This window comes from Camelina sativa, chromosome 3, assembly GCF_000633955.1.
Source record: "Camelina sativa cultivar DH55 chromosome 3, Cs, whole genome shotgun sequence".
Taxonomy (NCBI): domain Eukaryota; kingdom Viridiplantae; phylum Streptophyta; class Magnoliopsida; order Brassicales; family Brassicaceae; genus Camelina; species Camelina sativa.
The window spans coordinates 25,145,328-25,164,487 of NC_025687.1; the positions used below are offsets into that span (position 1 = coordinate 25,145,328).

The following is a 19,160-nucleotide window of genomic DNA, read 5'->3' on the forward strand; positions in this document are numbered from 1 at the left end:
AATTAATTATAATTGTATGCTTTCTTAGAATGGAATATGATCAATCCACACAGTGGAGGCGGCCAAGGTGGAGAGATTCCAAAAGTGGCTGATTTCTTAGGAGTGAACAAATCGGATAATCATCAACCCGACCACAACCTCGTACCTTACAACGACATTCATCAAACCAACGACTCTGATTACTACTTCCAAACCAATAGCTTGTTACCTACAGTTGTCACATGTGCCTCTAACACTCCTAATAATTTTGAGCTTCAAGAGAGTGCACACAATTTGCAATCTCTCACTCTTTCCATGGGAAGTACCGGAGCTGATGTTGCAGTAGCCGCCACCGTGAAAGCTTCGCCAGGTGAGACCAGCGCCGATAATAGTAGCAGCACTACTAATACAAGTGGAGGAGCCATTGTTGAGGCTACACCGAGACGAACTTTGGAAACTTTTGGACAACGAACTTCTATCTATCGTGGCGTTACAAGGTCTTTATGAGTTCCACTTTTAATTTACTCTCATTTTTTTGAGTACAATATATAACTAAATTGGTATATAAATATGCTATGTGTTTTTTGGATGTAATAGACACAGATGGACCGGTAGATATGAAGCTCATCTTTGGGACAATAGCTGTAGAAGAGAAGGACAATCAAGGAAAGGAAGACAAGGTCAGTGAATTATTTGATTATTTTGTTTTTGTCTCATATCAAAAACTTGATTTTGGACTAATTATGTTTCTCTCTATTCTGTCATTCTTGATGCTTGAATCTTGAACTACTTCGAAATCTCTTCAGTCTACTTAGGTAAATGATTCTTGTTTTTTTAATTCTTACCATTAAACTACAACGACATATTGTTGATTCTTGTTTCCTCTCGTTATGGTGCCATTGTATTTTTGATTTTAAAAGTATATTATACTTATATAATCGGATGATAAACTCAGGTGGGTATGACAAAGAAGAGAAAGCAGCACGAGCATATGATCTAGCTGCACTTAAGTATTGGGGTCCCTCTACTACTACCAACTTTCCGGTAAGTGAATTCTTTCAAATTTTCAGGAATATAAATAGATGTTTGTAATTGTAATAGACGATAATATCATTATTTCCTTCTCTCTCTCTCTCTATATTTATATATATATTTTTAAATTTTTTTTTTAATATATTATTTTGTTGTTGTTTAGATAACTAGCTATGAGAAGGAAGTAGAGGAGATGAAACACATGACGAGACAAGAATTTGTGGCCTCTATAAGAAGGTGGCTTCCTCTTTTTTGATCAGACCTTGAATGTATTATGTCAAATAGAAATGGCAGCATTCTAATATAATCAAAGAACCTCGCGTAATCAATTGCAGGAAAAGTAGTGGATTCTCACGTGGTGCATCCATGTACCGTGGAGTAACAAGACATCATCAACATGGAAGATGGCAAGCAAGGATCGGACGAGTTGCCGGAAACAAAGATCTCTACTTGGGAACGTTCAGTAAGTATAAATACGAATACGTCTTATATAAACCGTGGATATATAATTCTCAAATCACATCTTAATATATTTGGAGACGTCTAATGTAAGTTCATAAAAGGATTTAAATTTATATACAGATATAAGTTTTGTATAAACGTCTATATAGATTGTCATGGCTTATATTAGTTCGTATGTTTTGCTTAGGCACGGAGGAAGAAGCAGCAGAAGCATACGACATAGCTGCAATAAAATTCCGAGGTCTAAATGCGGTTACAAACTTTGAGATAAACCGTTACGATGTGAAAGCCATCCTAGAGAGCAACACACTTCCTATAGGAGGTGGTGCGGCTAAACGTCTCAAAGAAGCTCAAGCTCTAGAATCATCAAGAAAACGCGAGGAAATGATAGCTATCGGTTCAAATTTCCATCAGTATGGTGCAGCGAGCGGCTCGAGCTCTGTTGCTTCCAGCTCTAGGCTTCAACTTCAACCTTATCCACTAAGCATTCAACAACCTTTTGAGCATCTTCATCATCAGCCTTTACTTACTCTACAGAACAACAACGATATGTCTCAGTATAATAATAGCGCTCATGATTCCTATAGTTACATTCAGACACAGCTTCATCTTCACCAACAACAAACCAACAATTACTTGCAGTCTTCTGGTCACAACTCGCAGCTCTACAATGCTTATCTTCAGAGTAACCCTGGTTTGCTTCATGGCTTTATCTCTGACAATAACAACACTTTAGGGTTTCTTGGAAACAATGGGATTGGGATTGGGTCAAGCACAACCGTTGGATCATCGGCTGAGGAAGAGTTTCCGGCCGTGAAAGTCGATTACGATATGCCTGGAGCCACAGGGTACGGAGGATGGAGTACTGGAGAATCTGATCAGGGATCGAATCCAGGAGGTGTTTTCACGATGTGGAATGAATAAAAAGATGACTTCTATGTATTTCTTGCGAGGCAAGGTAGGGTATGGAATAATTAGCTACTTTAATTTCCTTAAGCAATAGGATCGGCTGGTGTCTTCTTGATTAGAAGAGGATTTAGGATTTCATTTTTTACTTTTGACGGCTAAGATGATAAACTTGTAGACGGCGGTTAACAGAGTCCTCGAGGGTTAGTGTTTTTATATATGGGTACTATAGTAAGAGTAGAAGTACCCAAATTTTGTTTAAAAGCTAACCCTTCTGACTAATTTCTCAAACTTGTATTCGTTTATAATGAAAGATATTTATTGTTTCTTTATTTTTATTTGATTAGACAAGCTTATTTCTCAGTGTAAGTGACAAGTGTAGTGCATAATCATCATCTTTAGTCCGTGTGTACATAATTTAAGCTTATTATTAAAAAGTTTTTCTTTTGGAACCTCAAATGGGGAGACGACCTTAAATCGTACCGGTGAGGAGAATGTTAGGGAGGTAGTCAACTGGTTAAGGATGATATATAAACTTAAATAGGGAGTAACTGTGAATATGGAAAAATATGGGTAGTTCGAGATCCGTCTTTATCTACTATAAGTCTGAGCAAATGGTGATTTGTGGGGTTTAGTCCCATAGAAACAAACGATTACTTCACTATTACATTCATTCTTTAGAAATTAATTGAAGAACGCTGCTGGTAGAAAGACTATCAGTAGTGTAGCGTTGTTGAAATAAAGACTCAGCAATGCTCACAGTTCAAGAACAATAAAGATGCGAAACCAGTTGTGCAACAATTTGTCTCCTCACCTATTTATCAAATGTTTTAATCTTTATTGATAAAACTAATAATACAGAATTACATAATTATTCAGTTCATCATCTTATCTATTCTGTCTTTCAAATCTTTTTACCCCATCCTCTAATAATTTTTTACCATTTTTCTCCATTGCTTTAAGCACCAAACCTTGGATCATTCGTATAGAATTTGCCAAATTCTTTATTTAGAAGGACTGTTTCTCTATGATAAATGATTTTATACACTTCAAGGTATCACTCGTTTGCATGCTTTTTTTTTTTTTTTATCAAACAATTGGTTTTTTATCCTAATTTTTTTATCCAATATTGGCCTTGTCCATAGATGTAATAACAATCAAGGTTTTAACTTAATCAAGAAGAAGTTTGATAGAACTGATATTAATGATGAATAGCTATTAAATTTTATATTCTTTTGCCCTTTTTGACCAAAAGATTCTGCTTCGTCTTGCTTTCCAAAAACCTTCAAATACTTTGAAAATTATTTGGAAAAATCAAGTCTAATCAAAGTGTATTTGCCCGCAAACTCTTTTTAACCTCCAAGCTTTAAGCAACATAATCTTCAATGTTACACTATAAGGTTATGATGGTGGAGATTTAAACCACAAGTAACAAATTTGCTTTTAAGTTTTAACATATTTATTTTTAAATAATATTATGATTTTTGGATAAAAAATTCCCATAAATTTGCTTTTGATCCAACCCATTACAAACCCACTAAAACATAGAAGTAATATCTAGTCACGAGAGAGGGAAGACAAAAACCATACCAACCAACCATGTTGTCATCATCTCTATGAAATGATCCTCCCGATAATAATAACAGAGAATCCTTAATCAGGAAAAGTTGAAACAGCCACTGACATGAAGTTAAATGTTGTTTCTGAGGCAAACTAGAGCTGAAGCATCGAGGAGACAAGTTTGAGATTTCAGATTTGATTTGCCTGAATAGTTAGTTGATTTTTTTTCTTATTTGAAAGCAGTGTGGTGAATGCGATTTTATAACAGTATTAAAAATCAAATATGTTCTGTCTTCTCTTTTCAACAAATGGTCCAAACCAACAAGGGATAAATAAATAGCTAATCTGCTCTCATTTTTTGTCTTCAAACTTCTGGAATTTTTGTCAATTGAGTTAACATAATTTTGGCAAATATTGTCACAAAACTCAATCCATCAATTTTAAAGATACCAAAGATATGAGAAAGTAAAAAAAAAAAAGGAAAAAAAAGAAGAGATTTGATCATAAATTGGTATCTACATTACATTACTTTGTTCCATTTGAGATATTAACTTTCAAAATATAAAAGACATTTTAAAAATAAAAAGTCACTCACATTTATAAAACTATAGCCATATGAAAAAATAAAAAAAATTCAGGTATATTATATACTAGATAAGAGTCCGCACGATGTGCGGGTTTTAAAATTATTGAAAAAACTAAATTCTAAACGCTAAACAAAATTTTTAAATATATTATAAAAATTATTACAATAATCGGAAGCTAAATTATATTCCACCAAAACTTTTGTCAAAGACTAACTAAAATAAAGACCGCTGGATAAAGAAAATCAACTTATTTCCTTATAATTATTTTTATTTTACCCCGCCCGTCCGCCTATTGTTCTCAACTTATTTCTAACAAAATCAAAAGTTCTCATATATTTTTCTATATACCTAGGTTTAAACGGTTTACGAACCAAATCAGATAAAAAACCACATAAATCCGATTTAAAACCAATTTTAAAATTGTTTAACATTCTAACTTTCCAAATTTCAAAATCGTTTCTCAATTACTTGATCAAGTAGCTTTTGTTTCAGTACCGGAATCATTGACATTATCCAGAAGAGAAAACTCTAGATTTTGATCAGTTACACCAACCATCGATAAATCTTCGGAACTTATGACGTAACTAACTGAATCAGATAAAAAACCACATAAATCCGATTTGAAACCAATTTTAAAATGGTTTAACTTTCCAAATTTCAAAATCGTTTCTTAAGTACTTGATCAAATAGCTTTTGTTTCAGTACTGGAATCATTGACATTATCCAGAAAAGAAAACTCTGGATTTTTATCAGAAACACCAACCATCGATAAAACTTCGGAACTTATAACGCAACTAATTGTAGAATCACTTTTGGAACATCCATCAGTGTCTCCATCCTCGATTAATATAGCGGATTTTATATACTTTGATCTCATTTCATTGCATATGACAACTTCCATTGAGTAACCTGCAAGAATCAAAGACCGCTATATAAACATGTAAATTTATGTAGCTTTCGATATAATAGATAAACAAAATTATATCAAAAAAAGTCAAAGCTTTCGATATAAACATGTAAATTTATGTGGATATAATGTTATTTTCTTAATTAGCTTTCCTATTACGTTTCAAAAATAATATTTTTTTTGACATAACTTATGTTATTCATTTTAGATTTGTTATTTCCTGTTTACTGATTAATGAAAATATACAGGTTTAATGCATTATATTTTTGTTTATACATGTCAAAATCTAATTGAAAAAACACATAATATAATTACCGTACAATGAATAATATATAAGTTTTGATAATTTTCCTTTTTGATTTAGGAAATTGTTTTTTAGATATTAACATGTAAATTATATGTCGATTTAATTCTATTATCTTAATTAGTTATTTTGAAAAATAATAATATTTGACACATGTCAACATCTCTTCAGTATACTTGACACATGTCATGATCATGTTAATGTCTAATTTTGAAAACCTAACCTTAACTTTGTAAACCTAGCCTTGTATAATAAGATTTTATGATTAGTTATTTTTAAATTTCTTGATATTTTAAAAATATTTTTCTTTGAAAATTGGAAATTTGTGTAAAATTGACACTTGTCACGATCAGGTGAATTAGTTATTTTTGAAATTGACACGTGTCACATTTGGTGAGTTAGTAAAAAAAATTCTTTTAAAATTAGAAATTTGTGTAAAATTGACAATTGTCACGTTCTGGTGAGTTAATAATTTTTGAAATTAACACATGTCACCATACGGTGAGTTAGTAACTTTTGAAACTATACTTTATATAATAAGATTCTAGATATTAACCAAAAAGCTTATGTCATTTTCAAATTATTGGTTATGTTCTTGAAAAAATGTAATCTCTAGTTTCCGTTTCAAAAAAAGTGAGTTAACATTTGGAAGCAATAAATAACTTTTTTTTTCATATAAAAAAAGTAAAATTAATTGAAAATTTGAAATGAGTAAACAAAAAAGGAAAAAAAAATCAAAAGAAAGAGCCAATTAGATGCGTACACGACATAGCCGACTATAACACAAACGGTGTGAAATGACAATTTATAAACGTCGCTACAAAAAAAAAATATCGACGAGAGATACCCAAAAAAAAAAAAAAAAAGCCTAAAAAATCGATCTTTATTTCTTTCTTTCTCTCCTCAACCTCTCAGCTTCTGCTGGATCTCTCCAGCAGAGACGATCTTGTTCTGAGAGATTCGTAGGGTAAGGGGGTTTCTCTTCTTCTTCTCTGTTCTTTTGCACTTTTGCCTTTGTAATCTGTTTTTGGTATTTTTGAATTTCATTTTCGATTTCGATTTTGATGTCTCCTCTGTGTTGGAGGGTTTTGTTCTGTCGACTCATGTGGTGGGTTTTGTTTCCTTTTTATTTGATTAGGGACCGATCGATCAAGGCTTCAAGGGCAAACAGGTGTGAGATTAGCTTTTTGGTAATTTGATCTCTAGCTTCATTTTAGGGTTCAATTATAAGCTGTTGATGTGGATTCTTTTTAGTTATTTTTTATTTATCAATCATGGTTTTCATGATTTGAGATTGTTGGGTAACATTTGCATGTGTGGTTTTGTCTGTTTTGGAAATTTGAAATGAATTGCAATGGAAAGTTGTAATTTTTGAAGATTTCATTTGGGTGAAGAGAGGTGAGGTAGTGTTGGTTTGAACTTGAGATTAGCTATGTGGGTTTTGTATGCTTTTGAGTTTTGTTATGAATTTCTATGGGAAGTCGTAATTGTTTTGCTGAAATGAAGAAAAAAAAAAGAAGGGGTTTTTAACATTTCCATTTCTAAGAAGAAAGGTAGTGTTTGATACTTTGATGGAAATCAGATTTAATTGTGTTGCATGTTTTGGAAGTTTGAAATGAATTGCTATGAAAGCTTTTAGCTTGATAGGATATAAGAAGTCATTTCTCACAAGTGTTGGAAATAGATATAAGATTAGCTGGTCTGCTGTTTACAAAATGATTCATTTACGCTTCTATATTCAACTAGCTGTAAGGTAATCTAGATACTTATGTTATCTTGGGTTGCTTATGTCAGGTTTTAGTAGGATTTTTTTTGTGTTTTCAGGTTCTCGTTTTAGTAGAAAAATTGGTTTAGGCTTGTACGTATTTGAGATCTTCATTTATAGGAAGGGCTCATAGCTAGTGTGTAGATGTATAGTGATATGATGATTCATGAAAAGAATATGGCCATCTGCTTATGTTTTGTCACCAAGGCGGCTCAGGGGTTTATGTGTACTTATAGAGTTATAGTGAATCTGTTGAGAATTGTTTTGTTTCTTCTGTTTTACTGTAACTGAGGATGACTGTTTTTTTAAGTTCAGAAATGGATCACGACAAGACAGGATGCCAAAGCCCACCTGAAGGTCCTAAGTTATGCGTCAACAACTGCGGTTTCTTTGGAAGCGCTGCCACAATGAACATGTGTTCAAAGTGTCACAAGGATATGTTGTTTCAACAGGAACAAGGGGCTAAGTTTGCTTCTGCAGTGTCTGGAACATCATCATCTAGCAACATCATAAAGGAAACCATTACTGCTGCGTTGGTCGATGTTGAAACCAAATCCGTTGAGCCGATGACTGTCTCTGTGCAGCCATCCTCTGTGCAAGTCGTTGCAGAGGTAGTAGCACCTGAAGAAGCTGCAAAACCAAAGGGACCAAGCCGATGTACTACTTGCAATAAGCGGGTTGGCCTGACTGGATTCAAATGTCGCTGTGGTAACCTCTTCTGTGGTACACACCGCTATGCAGACATACATGACTGCTCCTTCAATTACCATGCTGCTGCGCAAGAAGCTATAGCTAAAGCGAACCCAGTTGTGAAAGCAGAGAAGCTTGACAAAATCTGAAATTCTAAGTAAACTTCTCTGATTCCTCAGGTCCACCGGTGATGTCTCCTTCCTCCTGTCAGTGTCTGGTTTCAAGTATCTCTCTCATGTTAAAAAGGTTTTATATAAAGGTCGAATGAAAAGCGTGCTTGATCTCTAGCTTCTTCCATCTCTCTGCAATATTTATGGTGTGAAACTTTCTATTATCTGTTGTTTGCAAGCAGAGATATGTGCTCTTAAAAAAAAATGCTTTGATGTGTTTCTTTCTTCTTATTTATGAGCACTGTGTGTTTCCCCGTCTGGTCTTGTATCATATTGAGATTTGTATCTGTAGCTACATGAAAGCTTATTTAAAAGACCTTATGGTTGTCCTTCAATGGGAGCTTTTAAGTCTCAGGCTGACTCTTTTCTCATTTTGTTGGGTAAGACATTTCAATTTCCTTAATCAACAGCATATAGAGTGTGATTTTTGGAGTTATTCTCCTATTATTTCATCAATGGGAGATTTCGTTACTATACCATTTTTATTGTCAATTTCTAAAAATTTACCTAGTGTTATCTTCTTAAGCTCAAATCTAAATTTTGAAGAAAAAGACATTATAGTAAACCTCATTACTGAGTCATCACTGACGACTGATCTGTTGTTGCTTCACTGGTTGTTTTGGCCGTTTCAGTGAGTTCACCAAAGGCGACATGTCATTTGTCTCAACCGCGAGATTGGCAAACAAGCGTACACTAGTTTTACTTCAGCTTTTTAGTCTGTCTCCACTCATACTAACTACACTCTTACACGGGCCAGCCTTAAAATATCATAATTATACGTTTTCTTAACACGAAATCTAAGTATCGTAGTATTTTACAAATAGCAGTAAAAATATAATTTTTTTTGTCATGATCAAATAATAGAATGAAAGTTCAGCATTTTCCATTTTTTTTCTTCTAATTACGTCTCTCAAATTAATCAAAAATATATAAAACTATTTTGATATAACTTTTTAAATATGTTATTTACTTCTAAAATTTCGTTGCCAAATATAGATAAAATCGAATGTCATGATTTTAATATAATTTTTATTTCTAATTTGACGTAGATTTCTTTCTATTTAGACATTTAAGGACAAAAAATATAAATATTTTACTAACTTCATTCTTTCTTTTTTTCCTCCTTTGGGTTCATATTGAAACTAGCTTACACATGCAATATAATCTCATTAATTAAAGATTTCTTTTTTTTTTTGTCAACAAAAAATCTAGACACAATAATTATTATAATGTAGACATATAAAATGCCAATGCATATGTCAACGTACGTTACCACACACATTAACCTATACCACCACCATCGTAGCACAACAACCTCGAGATGAACGGAGCAATGCCGCAGCCGCTACCGGACACTAAACACAGCGGTTTGAAATCGCACATCATGGTGTTTCCATATCCAGCACAAGGCCACTTTCTTCCTCTTCTCGACTTGACCCATCAACTCTGTCTTCGTGGCCTCACAGTCTCCGTCATCGTCACTCCTAAGAACCTTCCCTACCTCTCTTCTCTTCTCTCCACTCATCCATCCTCCGTTTCCGCCGTCACTTTACCTTTCCCTCACCATCCTTTGATCCCTTCCGGAGTTGAAAACGTTAAAGACCTCGGTTGTTCTGGAAACCCTCTGGTTATGGCTTCTCTTTGTCAGCTTCGAGAGCCTATCCTCAACTGGTTAAGTTCTCATCCTAATCGTCCCGTCGCTCTCATCTCTGATTTCTTCCTTGCATGGACTAAAGATCTCGGTGTTCCTCGCTTTGCCTTCTTCAGCTCTGGAGCATTCTTAGCTTCGATTCTCCATTTTGTCTCTGGCAATCTTCATGTCTTTGAATCAACTGAGCCTGTCTGTTTGTCGGATCTTCCTGGTTCCCCTGTTTTCAGAACAGAGCATCTCCCTTCGTTGTTCCCTCAGTTTCCACCATCGCAAGATCTTGGAAGTGACTGCGCCATCAATTTTTCAAGCTATGGTTGTATATTCAATTCTTGTGAGTGTCTTGAAGAGGAGTACATGGAGCATGTGAAGCAGAACGTGAGTCAGAACCGGGTTTTCGGTGTTGGTCCGCTTTCTTCAAGTGGGTTACGTAAGGGAGATTCTGATTCCGATGTAGACGCAAAGGCGTTGTTGAGTTGGCTCGATGGATGTCCAGACGGATCTGTGCTCTACATTTGCTTCGGAAGTCAAAAAGTTTTGAGTAAAGAGCAGTGTAATGCTCTGGCTCTTGGTCTTGAAAAGAGTATGACCCGGTTTGTTTGGGTGATTAAGAAAGACCCGATACCCGATGGGTTCGAGGATCGGGTCGCAGGTCGAGGAAAGATTGTTAGAGGATGGGCTCCTCAAGTGGTTATGTTGAGTCACGTAGCGGTTGGTGGGTTCTTAAGCCATTGTGGATGGAACTCGGTGTTGGAAGCAATGGCTAGCGGAACAATGGTCTTGGCTTGGCCAATGGAAGCTGACCAGTTTGTAGATGCGAGGTTACTAGTGGAGCATATGGGTGTGGCGGTTAGTGTATGTGAAGGGGGTAAGACTGTGCCTGACCCGCATGAGTTGAGTCGGGTCATAGGTGAAACAATGGGTGAGGNCAGTGTGATGCTCTGGCTCTTGGTCTTGAAAAGAGTATGACCCGGTTCGTTTGGGTGGTTAAGAAAGACCCTATACCCGATGGGTTCGAGGATCGGGTCGCAGGTCGAGGAAAGATTGTTAGAGGATGGGCTCCTCAAGTGGTTATGTTGAGTCACGTAGCGGTTGGTGGGTTCTTAAGCCATTGTGGATGGAACTCGGTGTTGGAAGCAATGGCTAGCGGAACAATGGTCTTGGCTTGGCCAATGGAAGCTGACCAGTTTGTAGATGCGAGGTTACTAGTGGAGCATATGGGTGTGGCGGTTAGTGTATGTGAAGGGGGTAAGACTGTGCCTGACCCGCATGAGTTGAGTCGGGTCATAGGTGAAACAATGGGTGAGGGTGGACGCGAGCTGCGTGCTCGGGCTAAGGAGATGGGACAGAAGGCACAAGCTGCAACTGGAGCAGGAGGAAGCTAAACTGAAGATTTAGAAAGGCTTGTCAAAGAATTGAGTTCTCTTTGAAGATATGATTCTCAATGACTAAGACCAACGGTAGAAGAAATGGTGAAGGTTTCTAAAATACTAATAACAATAATATTTTAATTATGCAACAATAATTTAATTTTTTATTAAGGTTAAACCACTAATAAAAGACAACTAATAATATTTAATTTTTTGTTAATATATTTCTTTTTTATTTATTTATTAGAAACTTTGTTCAGCTTTGGAGTTGCCCTAAAGCCTTTAAAAAATCTGGTCGCATTGTTGTTAAAACATAACCTGAAAATTGAAGAAATATCATGCCTCTACTTAGCTAGAGACTCACAAAGACAAAAGTAATTTGAACCTACAAAAATTGAAGATGAATTGTCAAATTTTGAAACCCTCATGTTATTGAAAGAAGCAGAGGACAAAACAAAAAAATTGGGTTTTAGATACCATATCTTAATATCATAAAACTAGCTAGCAATGTATAGATGCAAATTCATAAATCATTTTTTAACATTTTACCAGAAAAAACAAAAATCACTCGAACATAAAAACAGGATGACATAAAGAGTATTGCAAATTTTAAAAAATTTGGGATTTCGATCCACTCACCTGTCAACACAAAAAGAACAATCACATCAATAAGATGAGAAAATTCACGCATGACACATGTCATCATTAGTTTCATGTACTTAAGAAGATCAAATAACAATGGTTTACAAACGCTCAAGTATATTGACATATTGTATAATAGGTTTTGAACTTTTGAAAATGCACACATGTTTACAAGAATGGATCGAAATAGGTAAAAACACCTATGTGAACCTAATTAAGTATCAACAGTTCATGTCAAAATGTATTGAATGTGTTGAACATGACATTTAAATTCAATAATTAGGCTTTCTTTGTCTTTTTGATTAAGTTTGCACCCCCAAATTCTTTAATTTTCTCTATTAATTGAAAGTTTCTCAAGCTAACGGAGAAAACTCGTTAGTTAACTTCTTAGTAATAAAAAAAACAGCACAAAAAAAAAACTAAGATCCGAAGAACATAACTAAAGAACACATGCATACAAATCAATTGATGCATCAAAGAACAAAGAAAAAAAACCCCTAATCAACACTCATTGTTGTTACTATCATCTTGTTGCTCGATATCAGAAGCAGCCTCATAGTAGTCCTCAAGATCTCCTCCAAAACTATCAATCCCAATAGGAACATGACCATTTCCAAAGGCCTTGACATGGTCCTTAAGCGACCTCTTGTGCTTAAAATCCGAGCCACAAGAGCAATACCAAAGCTTTCCACAGTTCTTCTCATGCGTTCTCCAATCTCCTTTCACTGCGAAGGCCTTGCCACACCTACGACAAGCAAATGGTCTAGACCCATGTTTGCGTTTGTAATGTGTTTGGAGGGTTCGAAAGTCCTTGAGAGGCTTGGCCCGCGGGTGGTCAATGTTGTTCTTGCAGCCTGGTGCACAGCAGAAACATGGTAGTCTTAGCATTCCAGTTGGCTGGGTTCCTCTTAAGGATTCTGGTCCCTTTCTGTACTGTGAGCCGTGTCCCCACATGTGCATCTATGATAAAACGTTTTTCATACAACAAATAAGTTAGTTAAACAACAAGTAAGATTGATTAAGTCTTATATATATGTTTACGAGTTACATAAAAAAACAATGTTTTTGAATATTAGTCAAAATCATTTTTCATCAACATTTGAAATTCGTTAATGCAAACGTAAAGCCAAACTTATTTTCTTTTTGTTTGAGATTGTATTTGCATCTACAATTTCCAAAAAAATATTTGATTAACTAATAAAATTAAATGCTATGTTATCATTGTAAAATGAACACGATAAATTTACATACTATATACAGGTACCAAAATAATCCAACCTTATATAAGATATAAATGTGCTTTAACGAAAAATGGTTTAAGATATAAATATGAAATATTAAACACTAGTGAAGTTGGACATGTAGACCTTAGCTTCTTTATTTCATGTCAAAGTTTGCTTTTGGCATGAATTTTTTTTAGCTGTATCTATCTTTGGACTAATATATCAAAACCACGTCTCTATTTACGAAATAATCTGCTAGACATTAATCTTCTGCCTTGGCTCTTTAAGAATTTTTTTTGGGGTTTTATGAGTTCACAAAAATCAAGAGAGACAATAAAGATGGAGGTGGACTGAGCATATATCAGGGTTAGAAAGAAGTCAGTCTGACAAAAAGACTGTTGGTTAAAGAAAATCTTCCCACTTAAACCCCTTTGATAGGTCGATCTTACATAGCCATCATCATTCAACACCCTGAAACTGATTTGACGTATACCATCAAATTTTTAAAAGTTAATTATTCTCGAGTTACTAACCATCAAGGCAAGTAGTAATTACCAAAAGTACTAGTGCTTGTTAATTAACATTACTAATGATACCCCTAAAGATCCATGAATCATTAATGAGTTTGTACTTAGAAGTTAGAACCACACAAATATACAGAAAATACCCATCAAACAATAGGCTCAATTAACAATAAGTCAAATCTTGAAATGAGTTTAGTCTTTAGAGTTGATTCTTGAATCAATGGTGTCATACCTGCATGTTGTTGTATCTGTTGAAAGTCTTGAAGCAAAGAGGACAAGAGAACTGTGTAGGACCAATCAAAATCTGAGAAGGAGTAGGGATCCAATAATGATGACCTCTGTGTAGATCTCCATGATCATCATCATCATGAAGGTGGGACTCAACTGTGACCTCTACACCTTGGTCATGATCTTGTTCTTGCTCCTCGGTAGCTGCATCAGGAGCAATATAGCTCCCAATGCTCTCACCACCAACACCGTAGTTTGGTAAACCTAGATGAAGATCCACAGTTACATGAGGATCATCAAGAAAGATTGAAGAGCTGATCTGATCGGTATCCATGAAATAGGCTCGATCTTGTTGTTCTTGGTGCCTTATGGGGCTTAAGCTAAGAAGAGGAAGAGCTTCTCTTAGGGGAGGTGAGCTGGGGAAAGTGGAAGTGGTAGGAGTAGGATTAGTGTAACTAGGGTTTGTGGTATTTGGGTAATAGAAGCTTCCTTGAGAGTTGTAAATGTAAGAGAGAGAAGTGGAATAGTTGATGTTATTTTGGTCACATCCATTGTTAAGGAGATTTGAACAAGCTGGATGAGACATGACTTTGAGGAGAAGACAAAGAAGAAGAAGAAAAAGAAGGAGAAAAAGAAGAAGAGAGATGAGATAGGGATGTGAGTGTGAGTGTGGTGTAGATATATATGGGTGTGTGAGTGTATATATAGATGAATGTATGCAACGTTTAAGATGTGACGAAGCGGTATAAAATATTCATGATGATAAAAAAGGGTACGGAGAAGGGAGAGGGAGAAAAGACCTAAGAAGAAAGTTGAAGAAGCAATAAAGAAACCATCTTTGGGAATTGGGACTCGCGCAATGGTTGATATGTATCTATGTACGTTGATGCCTTATAAAGTCAAATAAAAGATACTTCAAACTTGTCCTCGCTCTGAGATTTTTTTTTCTTTTTAAACTTTAATAACTAAAAATTTATTTGTGTAGGAGAATTGGAGGTGATTTAGTGATCAGAAAGTTTATTTTGTGCAGGATATTTTCACAGAATTGAAGACATCAAAGTTTTATTGTACATTGAGTTTTCTATGGATCACATATAAGCAATATCGATCAACGGACCAATATCACTAGCGACCGTCTCATTGGTGTCTAGAGTGAAGTGCTTTATGTTACAATTATTTAAGGAATGATTTTTCGTTTGATTTATAAAATAAATAAGCATCTTTTTATTTGGTAATTTTTCTGATAAAAAAAATATTTATTTTAATTATTTGATTTATTTATCTTTCTGATAACGTTTACGAATCAACATGCGTTTCTCTGAATTCCATCTAAAGCATGGATATATAGTAATAATTTCTAAAATTAATTTAGTACGTGAAGCTATTTGTCACCCAATAAATCAGATATATAAAGGCTTGTTCTTTACATCAAACATAGAACACCGATAGTTATGTGTGAGTATATATACCTATTTATATATGAAGAGAGGTTAATATAGTATGTGTTGTGGGGATAATATATCGATGGCTTTGGGAAAGGAGATAGTTGTGATCTAAGACAGCACTTGCTTTGGTGGTCTCGTCTCCATGTCGGCTCCGCTTCAGAAACATGTTACTCGGGAATGATAATTCCATTTTCTTATTCATCTACATGTAAATGTGTATTTCATTTCTTAACATTAATACCAAATATAAAACAAAAAAATGTATCCCACTGTTTTTTTTTGTCAAAGTATCCCACTGTTTTATATTACAATGATTTGAATATTCGTTTGATTTTTGTTTGTCCTCGCTAAATTTCATTGACGTCCCGATCCATGCATACGCTTTCTAGCTAACACAAAATTGCCTATATGCAGTAATAAACAATATTACTTATATGATGTAACATTTTTTGGTACTTATATGATGTAACATTTTTTTGTATGTTTTATGTTATATATATAATGTAACATTGATACTACTTTTCAAGCTATTTGCTTGTTATGTAATATCAAACATGTGAAGATGGGTCAAACATATGTTGGTCGCAATGTGTGTGAACTCGAAGATCTTATGATATAAGTCCAAATTGTATTGACTTATAGTTTACTTTGATACTATTAACTATCAGAGAATATTAAAACATGAGATGTTCCCGAGATAGCACGAGTGTGAATGTTTTGTGGTTGCACTTTGCAATTGCATCAGTACGTTCTTTCAAACCGTCTCTTGTCTTCTGTTTCTCCGCTGTTCTCTCTTCTCCAAACATTTTTATCTATCTATGCACCACATGCACATATATTATTACAACTTTAATTTTGATATTCTGTTGACCCTTGTTTTTTGTTTAATTTTTCTTTCACTAATGTTTAAAAACATATAACAAACACAGTATGTATATGTATCTATATATAAGTACACATGTGTATAGGTGACTTATATGCATATGCGTGCATGAGCATAACATTTACAAGTATTAATTGTTGTTGTCGTGCCATATTGGACCGTGTATAACACTAGGTTTGTATTATGGGCTTTAGTCTCTTATGTGTCTATGAAGTTGTTGTAAACCTTAAATGGTTGTTGTAAAAACCTTAAAGCTAGGTGTATATATATGTATTCTTGTTGCATGAATAAACAAGACAAGATAGTTTTGATATCCAATTCTACATGGTATCAGAGCGAGAGATCTAAAATACCTAAATGTTTTCTTTCTTTACAATCTATAGTTTCGATTTTTCTATTCTTTTGTTAAGAGTTATACTTTGTTTTGACGATGAGGGAAGCAGATAACAAAGCCTTAGGGAAGATGGTGCAACAGACGGTGGCGGTGTCAAACAACCCAGGGACGTCGATTTTGTCGGTCACTTTGAATGGAGTCAATTATAATGAGTGGTCTTAAATATGTTGAATGCTCTTCAAGCAAAACACAAGACATCATTCATCAATGGTACGATTGTGCAACCACCAATTGGTGATCCTGATTATGAGAACTGGAAAACAGTACATAACTCGATGATTGTGGGCTGGATTCGTTCGTCAATTGTGTCGAAGGTCAAGTCAACTGTAACCTTTGTCTCTAATGCACATCTGTTGTGGGAAGACTTGAAGCAGCATTTCTCGGTGGGAAACGAAGTTTGTATTCATCAGCTTAATGTTCAACTTGCTTCGTGTCGACAAGATGGGCAGAATGTTTTGGATTATTACGGAAACTTGTGTACCGTGTTGTGCTTTTCCGGTTTATTCTTAATCATGATTTAATTAGGTACAAATTTACGGTCATACTACATATATTTTAAATGTCACATAAGAGTATGATTCTTATTATGCAATCTTCTTCCGGATTGGCTTCACGAGCCTCTTTCTTTTTTTTATTGTTGACAAGAAAAGAATGATTTTTAATGAAATAAAATAGATTATTATGCAATCTTTTTATAACGTTTAAGTATAATTCAGCACTGCGCATTTGTATAACTAGAAAAGACACTTTGCAAATTGTTGGGATTCGAAAAGGCCCTTTTCCCTGTTTATGCTCCCACGCTTAGCCTTTATTGTCTTAGTCTCACTTTGTAGACAACATTTTATGGTTGTAACACTTTTTTTTTGTTGTACTGGAACTAGTGGCTGCTATGATAAATAATTTTCAAAGATTTCCAAAGTATAACAATTTCTTGTAAAAAAACATATATAGATGCAAACATGATTAAAAAAAACTCATATAAAAATATATTGTTTTATTATTTAAAATATTGATACAAAATACATAGACATCAAATAAATTCATATTTAATTTCAACATCTTGCCATATATATATTTTACCACCAAAGACGATCAATGAGATTTTACGGCATAATACATATGATATGACCGACATACATAAACAATTGTTACTCGATTTTCCAATTGAGAACATGTCCTGGCGGGTTATGATATCTTTTTGTAAACCAAATTCCATCCTTTCTGGTAATCCATGAGCGTAGTTGACCACACCGAGAAAAAAGCCTTGAAGATATACTTCTATATCATACCAATACTCTGGTTTAATTTAGTCCCGTAACTAAGCATACATTAAAATTTTCTACCATGAGGATCCTTTTTATCCGTGAACTGAATGATAGCAAAAGGATCCTTAAAATATAGCGAACGAAACCATTTAGGTGGGGTATCAATGCTGTCCTCTCGATCGGCATGCAATGTTGAGAACAATACCAGAACCGGTTTCGTTATGAATTACCACATGATTTTTCTTTCAAGCTTAATTTAACCCAAAATACATAGTGGTAACTAACAAAAGAATTATGAAATGATTCATTTTTTATGATCTTAAACAATTTTTGAAGAAAGAATGACATGAACATGTAGTAGTATTTATAATGTGTATACTAGATTAGGACTCGTGGTACACCGCAGGACAAATTATTTATAACTAAAATATTTAAATTATAAGTTGTGTTTATAAGTTTAAACCATATAATACTGAAGTATAATTTATTTTTTTACATAATATTTATTAATCAATTTAATTAGATATGTCTATTATCGGATACCGATAGTGTTAACAAGATAATGAAATGATGTTTTACTCGTTTAACACCAAATTAATGATATTTTAAATTTATATAAATATCAACAAAACCTGTCCCTCTATATAACTTCGTCCCGAGATATTTTAACTCGCACTATATAATCTTAATTTTTAATATTTATTATTTTGTATTGTAAATATTAGATTGAGTTGATATGTTATTTCTTAAGGTTGTAACCATTTACATTTTATAAAATTAACGTTTTTTATAAATTTTAAATATTTATAATACTTAGAAATATTAAAACGGTTGAGTATTTCTCTTATTTGCAGTTTCGTAAAAGTTTAAATATATTATTAATATTTTAAAGGTCGTTCTTAACTTTTTTTTTTTAGAAGAAGAAACATAAGGATCGAAAAATGTGAAGATCTTTTCCTCCACAAGCTTAGTTATCCCATCCATCTTTTTTCTGGGAGAAAGAAACACAGTGAGAATTGGCCTCTTGTATCATTGTAGCCTTGTCGAAAGTATGGAATATAAGGACCTTGAAACCATTTTAAGCGTCAATATATTGTCTTTCATATCGAATTTGTTTTCCCAAGTACAATGCGTTCCCATAAATCTTAATGGTTTTGGCTTGTAACAGATCCAGGA

The 19,160-nt window shown here is 34.2% G+C and overlaps 4 protein-coding genes and 1 pseudogene across 7 annotated transcripts in view; 3 read left to right on the forward strand and 2 right to left on the reverse strand.

The window, feature by feature from the left end:
* LOC104778030 (AP2-like ethylene-responsive transcription factor PLT2) overlaps positions 1-2,705 on the forward strand; it is a 4,509-nt gene extending 1,804 nt beyond the window's left edge. Inside the window, exons 3-9 of the mRNA XM_010502387.2 lie at positions 29-476; positions 577-659; positions 786-794; positions 935-1,023; positions 1,175-1,248; positions 1,347-1,474; positions 1,661-2,705. Of these exons, the coding sequence (XP_010500689.1) occupies positions 29-476; positions 577-659; positions 786-794; positions 935-1,023; positions 1,175-1,248; positions 1,347-1,474; positions 1,661-2,397 (1,568 nt within the window). The 3' untranslated portion in view covers positions 2,398-2,705. The remainder of the gene's footprint in view (positions 1-28; positions 477-576; positions 660-785; positions 795-934; positions 1,024-1,174; positions 1,249-1,346; positions 1,475-1,660) is intronic.
* LOC109124418 (zinc finger A20 and AN1 domain-containing stress-associated protein 2) lies at positions 6,568-8,716 on the forward strand. Of its 4 annotated transcripts, none has more exons than XM_010502391.1 (3): positions 6,568-6,704; positions 6,876-6,927; positions 7,813-8,716. In XM_010502391.1, the coding sequence occupies exon 3, from the start codon at positions 7,820-7,822 to the stop codon at positions 8,339-8,341; it is 522 nt and encodes a 173-aa protein (XP_010500693.1). In that variant the 5' UTR covers positions 6,568-6,704; positions 6,876-6,927; positions 7,813-7,819; the 3' UTR covers positions 8,342-8,716. The 4 variants fall into 4 exon arrangements, with proteins under 4 accessions (XP_010500693.1, XP_010500692.1, XP_010500694.1 ...); XM_010502390.1 differs by having other exon boundaries at positions 7,818-8,716; XM_010502392.1 differs by having other exon boundaries at positions 6,876-6,908.
* On the forward strand, positions 9,644-11,515 carry LOC104778032 (UDP-glycosyltransferase 89A2-like). Its single transcript, XM_010502393.2, has 2 exons — positions 9,644-10,662; positions 11,043-11,515. Exons 1-2 carry the CDS (start codon positions 9,684-9,686, stop codon positions 11,393-11,395), a joined length of 1,332 nt encoding a protein of 443 aa, XP_010500695.1. The 5' UTR covers positions 9,644-9,683; the 3' UTR covers positions 11,396-11,515.
* LOC104779294 (zinc finger protein WIP5-like) lies at positions 12,524-14,598 on the reverse strand. The gene is made up of 2 exons (XM_010503652.2): positions 14,002-14,598; positions 12,524-12,982 (listed from the first exon to the last, which is right to left on the reverse strand). The coding sequence occupies exons 1-2, from the start codon at positions 14,581-14,583 to the stop codon at positions 12,524-12,526; spliced, it is 1,041 nt and encodes a 346-aa protein (XP_010501954.1). The 5' UTR covers positions 14,584-14,598.
* LOC104778033 lies at positions 17,868-18,292 on the reverse strand (annotated as a pseudogene).